Source organism: Barbus barbus (assembly GCF_936440315.1).
Source record: "Barbus barbus genome assembly, chromosome: 13".
In the NCBI taxonomy this organism is placed as follows: Eukaryota; Metazoa; Chordata; class Actinopteri; order Cypriniformes; family Cyprinidae; genus Barbus; species Barbus barbus.
Window position 1 is genome coordinate 21,946,053 of NC_136741.1, and position 12,157 is coordinate 21,958,209.

A 12,157-nucleotide genomic window follows, 5' to 3' on the forward strand; every position below is an offset into this window, starting at 1 on the left:
GAAGCACGTTGATGTCAGGAGGAAAATCAAAATTATATGAAAGAAAACTGGCTCAACGACTTGACCTGAACCTTGAGCTGCCAGATGTAATTTCTGAGCAGTGGATGCAAGAGCCCAACGCTTCTGGAGTCAAAAGTAGTTGGAGCCATTAGGAATTTTTATTTATTTATTTGCAGTTCCAGTTCCTTTTTAATGATTTGAGCTCCCTGATGGTTCCATTAACAATTCTTTTAGAATCAGAATCAGAATCAGAATGAGCTTTATTGGCCAAGTATGTTTACACATAAAAGGAATTTGTTGTAGTGACAGAAGCTCCACAGTGCAACAGAAAGGCAGCAAGTATATTAGTATATTTTAGTATATTAAAGAGATAATTCACTAAAAAATTTAAATTCTGTAGTTTACCCACCATCACTTTACAGGTATTTTTTTTCTTCTGTGGAGCAAAATTAGATATTTTTTAAAAAAACTGTGGTATTTGTCATACAATGAATCAATGTTATTTGGACCCATTTAACTGTAAAAAAAAAAAAAAAAAAATCTTCATGTTCAAAGTCAAAGAGGTTTGTAATTATATGAAGATGAGTAAATAAAATTATTTTTAATTTTGGAGTAAACTGTCCCTTTAAGAAATAAATCAATGGCATAGTTTTCATAAATATTTATAAAGTACTATTGACAAAATGCATAATGCATATATTTAAGTCCGTGTTGGAACAGTCAGTAACTACACTGATTTAGGTCTCCTGTTAAGTGTAAGCTATATGCAAAAGGAACAGACTCATTATTGTCATTCATGAATTGGGCTACACTGTTTGCACTGTATGCTTTAGATTCACTAACAAGAACCAGACCATAAGAGTCATTTGTCCTGTATTTGAATGTCAAAAATAACTAGCACAACATGAAAAATTACTTGAGTCTTGAGTGCACCGGTAAAGTTGAAGTCATTAATTTTGGCCAGAGTTCTCAGTCCAAATTATATATATATATATACACTCACTGGCCACTTTATTAGGTACATCTTGCTAGTACCTTGCTTGGTTGGACCTCCTTTTGCCTTCAGAACTGCCTTAATTCTTTGTGGCATAGATTCATTAAGGTGTTGGAAACGTTCCTCAGAGATTTTGGTCCATATTGACATGATAGCATCACGCAGTTGCTGCAGATTTGTTGGCTGCACATCCATGATGCGAATCTCCCGTTCCACAACATCCCAAAGGTGCTCTATTGGATTGAGATCGGGGGACTGTGGAGGCCATTTGAGTAAAGTGAACTCATTGTCATGTTCAAGAAACCAGTCTGAGATGATTTGAGCTTTGTGACATGGTGCATTATCCTGCTGGAAGTAGCCATCAGAAGATGGGTACACTGTAGTCATAAAGGGATGGACATGGTCAGCAACAATATTCAGGTAGACTGTGGCGTTTAAACGATGCTCAATTGGTGCTAAGAGGCCCAAAGTGTGCCAAGAATATATCCCCCACACCATTACACCACCACCACCAGCCTGAACCGTTCAGACAAGGCAGGATGGATCCATGCTTTCAAGTTCTTTACACCAAATTCTGACCCTACCATCTGAATGTTGCAGCAGAAATCGAGACTCATCAGACCAGGCAACGTTTTTCCAATCTTCTATTGTCCAATTCTGGTGAGCCTGTGCGAATTGTAGCCTCCGTTTCCTGTTCTTAGCTGACAGGAGCGGCACCCGGTGTGGTCTTCTGCTGCTGTAGCCCATCTGCTTCAGGGTTCGACGTGTTGTGAGTTCAGAGATCGTATTCTGCATACCTTGGTTGTCACGAGGGGTTATTTGAGTTACTGTTGCCTTTCTATCATCTCTAACCAGTCTGCCCATTCTCCTCTGACATCAACAAAATTTTCGTCCACACAACTGCCGCTCACTGGATATTTTCTCTTTTTCGGACCATTCTCTGTAAACCCTAGAGATGGTTGTGCGTGAAAATCCCAGTAGATCAGCAGTTTTCTAAATACTCAGACCAGCCCGTCTGACACCAACAACCATTCCACGTTCAAAGTCACTTAAATCCCCTTTCTTCCTCATTCTGATGCTCGGTTTGAACTTCAGCAAGTCGTCTTCACCACATCTAGATGCCTAAATGCATTGAGTTGCTGCCATGTGATTGGCTGATTAGCAATTTGTGTTGCTGCTCAAAACCATTTATTATAATTATTATGTTGAAAACAGCCGAGTAAAATTTTTGAGGTTTCTTTGATGAATAGAAAGCATTCATTTGAAATAGAAACCTTTTTTAGCATTAAAAATGTCTTTATCATCACTTTTGATAAATTAAAAAGCATCCTTGTTAAATAAAAGTATTAATTTCTATAACCCCACCACCCCACCCCTCAAAAATTAAAAAATTAAAAATAAAATACCTACTACAAGCTTTTGAATGGTATAGTGTATAATGTTACAAAAGCTTTTTATTTCAGATAAATTATGGATCTTTCTATTCATCAGAGAATCCGGAAAAAATGTGCTCAACTATTTTAAATATGGATAATAATAATAATAATAACTGTTTCTTGAACAGCAAATCAGCATATTAGAATGATTTCTAAAGGATCATGTGACATTGAAGACTGGAGTAATGATGCTGAGAATTTTGCTTTGATCACATGAATTACATTTTAAGATATATTCAAATAGTAAGCAGTTATTTTAAATAGAACAAATATTTTACAATATTACTGCTTTTATTTTGGATCAAATAAATGCAGGCTTGGTGAGCAGAAGAGACTTCTTTAAAACATTAAATATCAAAAAAGTTTGACTGGTAGTGTGTGTGTATATATTTATTGTTATTACTGTATATCTCACAAGTTCAATACCTTTTAGTATGGATCAGTGAAATTTTCACGCTGACATATACACACTGCACAGAGGAATCTCTCTTTCTGCTGTTATTCTGGTATTCCCAGTAGATGTGGCAGTGGTAAGTTGACATAAATGCTCTCTGACTGGCATGCTGAAAGCTTGTCTGTGAATGAGAGCACACACTACTCACCCAGCTGATGACACTATCACCTCGCCCTTCCAGAAGGCCTCATTTATTTACAGAATTTGTCTTTCCTTTTATATGATTAAGCCTTCTCCTCACATGTTTTTAAAATTCAGTATTATGGTGTAAATATGGAAGAAAGTGTAATTTCTTGAGTGCCTCCAAATTGTATAGAAGCAGTAGTAGTAGTATGCAATAAACATGCATTTATAGTAATTTATAATTAAATTACTTTTTCCCTGCTTAGTTCTCATAAATCTTGTGTAAACTGTAACCAATCTGTATGTAGCACGAGTAAGTCCATGCTGCAGTTCTGTTGTAAGCTCCCATGTGTTTGATATCACTCCCTACATTAATAGATTGTCACTTTCAGATTTGAAATAATGTCTCTCTGTTTGTTTCTCTTGCCTTTCATCTGTTATTTTTATCTGTGAGACAGGGAAAGTGGTGTATATGTCAGAACATGGTGTCATTTTATTGTAGGGAATCCCTCTCTTGAACCTCTCAGTGGAGAACAACAACAATGATTTACTGGGGAGTCATACCCTCAGATGTAGCAATCCTAAGATTTTTGCCTCTATTTTTAACTGTTTTCTTCTTGCTGCTTGAATGTACTTCTACTATAATATTTTGCCTAGTAATGAATAATTGATGCCTTTGCTTATATTTTGTGTGACCACTGCAGCACAGTTCCCAAGATATCAAAAGTATCAAATCGCTCAGCTGGCACGACGGCATCTGTTTACTCCATTATTAAACAGACATGAAAGTGACACTGGTTTTCACAGTTTTCAGAGCACTTCTGGCTTCGCTGGTTTGTCTGGATCAGGTTGGGTAATAGTACTGAATCATTGCGCTCACACAATGAAGACCCAGAGAACTCACCATAACAAGAGCCTCAAGACACCTCGCTGCAGAAGATGCTAATATATGGGAGGCAAAGAGACAGAAAGTCACAGATGGAGAGATATATGACTAACAGTCATATTGTGGCATTGACTCAACTAGTACAATCCTGAACGCTGATATGGCAGCTTCGTCCCATGTGACCGGTCAGAATTAGCCTTTGTACAGAACAATAGATTACTACACATATGTGATGGATCCTGGTGTTTTAGGTCATCACATTCTTCAGAGGGAAGCCACCAGTTTGTAGCCTGAGGATCAGACAGGCATTCAGAGGAGTCTTTTTGCCCAGTCTTAAAACTGTGCTTAAAAAGCATATATGAACACAGTAAAGGTCAACTGTCAACTTATTTGCTTTATCTTTGGAAAATCTGTCTTGTGAAACCAAGCATCTATTAGTGCAGTAAATAGTGAATTGATGACTGTGTGCTGTAGCTAATGTTTGATTAATGGACTGTGATGATACAGTACACCATTTTGTATATTAATTCATAACTAAACATTGTGGCTGTGATGGAAATGTCTCTGTGCAGAGATGCTGATGATGATATTGTATGTAAAATAGTAGCTTATTTGTTTATTATTTTGTTTGTTTGTTTGTTTGTTTGTTTGAATTCTTAATATTCGTGGTTTTATAAACTTTAAATTTTGAAGTGTGTGAAAAGTGTTTATTCACCATGGTAATTTTTTTTACAAAAAATGTATTCCTGTGATGAAAAGGCTCAATTTTCAGCTGCCAGTCTTCAGTGTCACGTGATCCTTCAGAAATTATTCTAATATGCTGATTTGAGAAACGTTTAATATTATCAGTGTTGAAAACAGTTATGATTCTTAGTATTTTTGTGGAAATATTTTTTTTAGGATTCTTTGAATAGATAGTTCTAAAGAACAGCAATTTCTTTCTGAATTAAAGTATTAATTTTGCCACTTGCATTACTTTTCAACCCAAAATGATTTTTTTTTTCATCATTTATTCACTCTGTTCCACACTTGTATTACATACTGTCTTCTGTAGAACACACATAAAAAAGAGAGTTTGGTATATCTTTATAATATCTTATAATACAAAATAAAAAAATGTGTTTCAAAAGAAGAAAAGGTCGTACAGGTTTGTAACAACATGAGAGTGAGTAAATGATAACAGAATGTTCATTTTTGGGTGAACTATCCCTTTAAAAGTTACGGATTGTGTTACTGGATTGGCTACGGATTGTGTTGACACTACCCAACACTGACTGGGATATCAAGCATTTTTAGTTCTAATTAGCATCTACACTTTTGAAGTGTAGGGTATAATGTATTGTGTGAAAGGGTTGCATCCATCAGTGTCATTTAGGTGGTTAATTAAAACAAAAGCCTTACAGAAAGGAATGGAGGGAGAAAGGAGTACAATAAGAAGCAGGAGGAAGGACAGTGGTGCAAAGAATGGAAGACTGAGAGAGAGGGGGAATCACAGACATTAGTAATCATAAAGAAGGTGTCCCTGTCATGTCGTCCCCCCTCATCTCGTTAGCTAATGAACTCCACTTACACGCTCTCTTGCACAGCCTCTGCTTTCACAGCTCTCCTGGCACACTTTGAAGTCAGCCTCAGGGGCCTAAGCCCGTTCTAACATATGTTTGTAAGTGAATTACTTCTTATTACATCAACAGGTTGTGCACAATGTAAGGGACAGCATGTCAGGTCTTCATTTTACCCATGAGTACCTAATATAGCAGTCCAGCAGACACATCTGTGTTTCCTACTGGATTTCAACCAGGTTCAGCTCTGGCCCAGGGGACAAATAAGGTCCATAAATTTTGTGATTTCAGCCCTTTTTAAAATTCATTGAGTCTCAGCGACGGCCCAAATATAAGGCCTATCATGCCAATGCTTTAGTTTGATTGAATTTCTATACTGTGAATCGCTGAGGTCATATAGTATTGCTCTACGAGCTGATGTCTAGTGGACTACTGAGACTCTGGCGGTGTAATGGAAATCTATAGTCAGACCAGACTGCCTCGCGGAGATGGCCACATAGCGTCTTCGTGGCAGACAGGCTTGAAAAATGTAGGCCGAAGGCAGCTTGTTTGAAATCCAACTTTGGCGCTTCTATAAATATCACTCAGACAACAGAAAATCTATTTGCTGAAGGCCACAGACTCTGGATTTCTGTTTCTGACCTTGACACTTTTGACCCTTTAGGGAAAAGAGAGCATGTGAGCTTTGATATGAAATCTAGGGTGAGTCTGAATGGCATTTTGAAGTCCTTCAAGGACACTTAGAGAAGGGGAAGGGTTGTTCCAGAACAAAAGTGAGCTGCTGAATACTTTCACAAAAGGCCCTTTTACAAGGCTGTTAGCTAAGGGCACATGTGATGGTCACTTTGAGGAAGTTATTTTGTCATTTATGATCACATGATCCTAAGTGGATCACATGTGTCCACATTTTCTTTACCCAGTGCTACGTGCATGAAGAGAGAGTGATATGAAGACACAAATAGGCAATATTTGACATTGTTTATGTTTTGAATAAATTAAAAACTGCCATAGTAAAAAAGTAATATATGTAAAATTTCATACTAAGTATAGTTCAAATATCATATTTACTGACATATTGCTCAAGACTTACCGATATAAAACTTTTAATTAAACTTTATTTGGACTACTACTTGTGCACAATGCACATTTCTTAATATTGAGCCTAAAATATGTTGTCACTATTGATGAGAATTGTATGATATTTGAATAATATAAGTCTTTAAATGCAAGATATTTAAAGTGTACCTGAAATATACTTCCACTTTAATATAGTTCCACTTTAGCAAAATCAAATATACTTCAGTGCATCTTTAGTTGAACTTCAGCACTACTTCCACACAATTAAAGTGCATTAAGTACAAAATTAGTTGTTCCAATTTTTTAGACTTTAAGTGTTCTAGTTTAGTATTTGAGAAAAAGCACAAATATTGGGAAAACATTTTTATTACACTGGACTATTTTTAGTTTATTAAATTACTTTTTTTCTTTAATAAATAATGAAAAATTGTAATGTAAAAAGTATGGCTAAATACTGTAGATGTTTTTTTTGTTTTGTTTAGTTTTTTTGCCTGATAAAATTAACTACTAGCCTAATGATTATTTTATTACTTTTCTACAGGACTACACATTGACCATGTATTTCCAGCAGTACTGGAGGGACAAGAGGCTCGCATATTCTGGGATCCCTCTCAATCTCACCCTTGACAACCGGGTAGCTGACCAGCTTTGGGTTCCTGACACTTATTTCCTAAATGACAAGAAGTCTTTTGTCCACGGTGTCACAGTGAAGAACCGCATGATCCGCCTGCACCCGGATGGCACAGTTCTTTATGGATTAAGGTGAGAACTGATACCATATCTAGAGCCATCAACCAGTATTGCTTGTTTTGCATTTTCATTTTTACTTGTTTCATTTCATTTTTACCTGTTTTTGATGATAATCAGCTTTTGATATGCCAAATAAACATACAAACATCTTAAATTACAATAAAATACTTTAAAAATATATACTTTAAAAAAAAAATTAATGTAGTAAATGTAATAATTTATTAATATGTAATAACAGTTTAATAAATTGTAAATTAGTGTATTTTTTTCTTACAATGGAGATTCTTTTTTTTATTTTTATTTTATAAAATCTACCTTTCACATAATTTTTTTGTTTATGACGTTTCAACTGTGGGAAGTGTCTGATAGTACGCAGCTTCAGTGGACGCACATCATGAGAGCGTGCCCTATTTTGGTCAGTGCACATGCCTACTAAATTGCATAAATGTTAATGTGTGCCTTTATCTTGTTATCAGACTCTGATCCTAAATGAGCTGCTTTGCTCTTTCCCACGCAGAAGAGCATGGGTATGCCTTCATCCTCTGTACCAGCTGGAGTGTTCTATGAGCCAGTTACCGTAGCCTAATTTAGCCCTTCGTTTTGTTCCAAATGAGATCCTGTGGACTAATGTGGCCATATGCTAATGTATGGGTCTTGCTTATAAAGTTTATTGAACCATTTCCGTCTTTTTATGATTTATCTCCTTTCGCTCGAATGGAACATCAGCATTCCATTGAACATCATTTTACAGTTCATCTAGGGAGTTTCCTGGTCATATAACGTACATATTGTAGTTTGATGAAGTGATAGTGTGGATGGAGGGCTTTTATTTGTTTGCCTGAGCTGGACACCATTAAAGAAAGAAGAGCCTGCATATTTATGGTAAGGCATTTGAGTATGTGCTCATTAAAACAGCTCTGAAGATGGAATGAAGACACTGAGTTTCCCCTTTAATTTACCCACTCTAGGAAGGAAGGACCACAGAAACATAGTAATGACCCACTTCAAACCAATATTATATGCTCATATGTCAAAATCAAGGGAGAGTGTGTAATACAAAGACAAACACATTAAATAAATGACGGCTTTAGTATGTTGTTACTCGAATATATAACTGGAGTACGGTGGCCGAGAAGTGCAAAACAAATCACGATTCTGAAAACAAAATAACAAATTACAATTGCAAATGCAAATCTAAAAAAACAAAATAACAATTCAGAAAACATTATAACAATAAGAAAACACAACGACAAATCCGAAAACAAAATAACAAGTCAGAAAACACAACGACAAATCAGATAACCCGGAAGAGGTAGGTATAGTTTGAGACAGCGCCATTGGTTTGGGAATAGATTACTCACCGCTGACTGGACGAGACATCTATCAATCAAGGTGTACAGGAAGAACCAGAACAAGAACAGCAGAGTCAACTATTGGAAGCAACTGCTCTAGTGGTGCAGATGATAGAGCGTGTGTCATTGAGTTTTTAGACGCGATCGACTCGAGTCCGAGTCCGCCTTTTGCAGAACTTTTTTTTTCCTCCCTTTTCAAATCTCGTATCGCATCGGAAAGGCATTTATTTTCAATAATAATTAAGGAAATAATCCAAAAGTTGAAAATAAACTATCGGGTAGGGTTAGGGTGGGTGTAGGGAGAGCTTTATTGTACCAATAAGGTGGCATCAGTTTTAATTAAAATTATAATTTACACTCAATACGTTATTATTGCATACTGTTTTTTTTTTTTTTATTACAATACTGAGGTGCAGATAATTGGCACTATTTGCAACAAGTAGTATACATAGCACAAAATCCTGCTATGAACGGAGGTCTTACGGGTTTGGAATGACATGAGGGTGAGGGTGAACTATCCTATGTGCGGTCACATTGGCAAAATCAGGTCCAATCACTGAGCCTGGTTTCTCCCAAGGTTTTTTTCTCCATTTCTGTCACCGAAGGAGTTTTGGCTCCTTGCCTCTGTTGCCTTTAGCTTTGGGGGCAGTCGTGACCTAATGGATAGAGAGTTGGACTTGTAACCTGAAGGTCGTGGGTTCGAGTCTCAGGTCTGGCAGGGATTGTAGGTGGGGGAGTGAATAACCCCCCCTATGAATACCCAACTGCTCCCCGGGTGCCACAGCATTGGCTGCCCACTGCTCCGGGTGCATCTCTACTGTGTGTACACTTTGATGAGTTAAATGCAGAGCACAAATTCTGAGTATGGGTCACCATACTTGGCCACACACCACTTCCCTTTCCCCTTAGTTGGGGATGCTAAATTTCTTGCAATATTGTCGGCTTGGTTGCACACACTATTGGAAGAGTACTAAGCTGGATGATGACATCACTGAAGAACTGACATTAACTGAAAAAATTACTGTTTGTAATTGTCCTCTTGCATTATTCACAAACTGCTTTGACACAATCTGTATTGTAAAAAGCGTTATATAAATAAAGGTGACTTGACTGGTCAATGCAGCGAATCCATTTGAGCAACTTGCAAAACCAGTTGCGAAATCTCTGTGGGTAAATCTTTCACCTCCATGCAAAATTCCCAATTACATGGATTCCTGTTGAAATGGCTGGATTTTGTCTACAAAAATTCATGGAACAACAGTAAAAGTGACCACATTTAAGTAATGATGTTTTTCCAGGGCTTTAGCTTAACATTACAGAGCCTGGGACAAAAAATGAATGCAAGAAATTTGAAACCATTATAGTACACCCTTGTTTGAAAATTCCTGCCATAGAGGACTTTAGTAAGCCCCACATGGTTGTACCCCTGACCACAGCCCTACATTTGTCCAGATAAGATTAGAAGGATTGAACATGATCTTCCACTTACGATAGGCTTACTGCAACTGTTACCAGAAAGAGAAATCGATACCTGGATGGTATCATTACCTGGATGAGAAACCAAACCTAACTTTAAATGTTCAATGATACTGACTCATTTGTCATCACATTTTAGTCTAAGCTCACACTTGTAGCAAAATGACATGATGAATGGGATGAAATGAGATGTGGGCTTTCCTTGAGCTTGTTTGGCCGCTTGCAATTCCACTACTCAATAGCCACTTTTTTGGGGCAAAAACTGCATTTTCATATATTCAAATCTGTACTATTTGTTCATGTCCACTCATCCATATGCATGCTCTGTGCTATATTTGGTTCAAAAGCCTTTTGAAGGGCAGGGGGAGCCATATTTTAATATGCTCCATCTTGCTCATCTTGTTCACAATGAGACACAAAAGTTTTGCAGTGTTGTTTAGCAAGTGCAGCACCTGCTGTATGTATAGAATTGTGGCTTTGATTTTTCTGTGACCTGTGTGTGTGTTTCTAGAATCACCACCACTGCCGCTTGCATGATGGATCTGAGAAGGTATCCATTAGATGAGCAGAACTGCACTCTGGAGATAGAGAGTTGTAAGTGTTCTCTTTCAAGACCAGCATACATTTTCATGCTGTTTCAAGCTGGTTTATACTGGTCAATGCTAGTTTGGTGCTTTTCTCACCGGTGAAGCAGCAAAAATTAAATGTGCAGTATTACTGAATATAATGTGTTATCTTTCTGATATGCTGCCTAAAATAGTAATAATTATTGATTAGGCTTTGACAATTCAACTTTATTATTCAACAGAAAATATGATATTACCATATCCATTTAGTATACATATTACCGTTTGGGGTCAGTAAGAGTTTTATTTTTGTTTTTTTTTACATAAGAAGTCTCTTTGCTTACCAAGGCTGGAAAAATACAGTCAAAACAGTAATATTATGAAATATTTGTACAATTTAAAATAAGTTTTCTATTTGACTATATTTTGAAATGTAATTTATTCCTGTGATAGTAAAGCTGAATTTTCATTATTCCAGTATTCAGTGTCACGTAATCCTTCAGAAATCATTTGTATATGCCGATGTGCTTCTCAAGAAACATTAGTTATTATTATTAATTTTGAAAACAGTTGTGCTTCGTAATATTTTTAAGGAAACCATTTTTTTTCAGGATTCTGTGATAAACGGAAAGTTTAAAAGAATAGCATTTTATTTAAAAATAGAAATCTTTGTAACATTATAAATGTCTTTACTGTCACTTTTGATTAATTTAATGCATCCTTGCTAAATAATAGTATGTGTTTCTTTCCAAGAAAAAAAAAACGTACTGACCCTAAACATTTAAATGGTAATGTTGCTCAAAATTAAACCTTTTTATGACGTGATTATGAAGTGCCTTTTGCTGGATTTGTCATCTTAGCAGGCTGATTTGAACTGAATGCATAATGAAATTTTAGCTTAGCTTGCTAATCAGTTAGCAGGCTGACTTAATGCATAAAAATTAGACATTTTATTGATTCGGTTACATCAAAAAAGCTACATAGTAATATTTTCAACTCCAAATACCTCAAAAACAAACTTTTACTCTAAGAGACCTTGCAGGGTATTGAATCTTGCATGGCACCTGTAGTAAAACTCTGACACAAGCAGCATATTTTGTTATTAACCGTGTTTAAACAATCAACTCTCTGTAGACTGTCGCTTTTAATTACATCACTTCTTTGACAACTAGTTGTTGGGTTTTGTAGTGTACATATTACACAAATTTGAATGACATTAATTGTGCACAGTGCTTCATATGCACACTAATAAAACCACGTAGCTCATTATGGTTTACAAACATGGCAATGCCGGTATGAAATGTAGCTGTCTTTGTCACAGTGGGAAATCTGACCCCTAATAGCTCCCCACACTTGTGCAAAACAGATGCTCATATGCATGATTATGCTAACAATGCACTTGTGCTGACTTTTTTTTACTTTTCAGCATGTTACACACACTAATTATGGAAAAGAAATGCTATTTCAAGGAACCATATTTTTAG

General features: G+C 36.4%; 1 protein-coding gene across 1 annotated transcript in view; it reads left to right on the top strand.

Moving 5' to 3' along the window:
• The window catches only part of LOC306879621 (gamma-aminobutyric acid receptor subunit beta-3-like), a 70,621-nt gene that overhangs the window by 36,304 nt on the left and 22,160 nt on the right, over nucleotides 1-12,157 (top strand). The window contains exons 5-6 of the mRNA XM_079432718.1: nucleotides 7,071-7,291; nucleotides 10,619-10,701. Coding sequence (XP_079288844.1) covers nucleotides 7,071-7,291; nucleotides 10,619-10,701 — 304 coding nt within the window. The remainder of the gene's footprint in view (nucleotides 1-7,070; nucleotides 7,292-10,618; nucleotides 10,702-12,157) is intronic.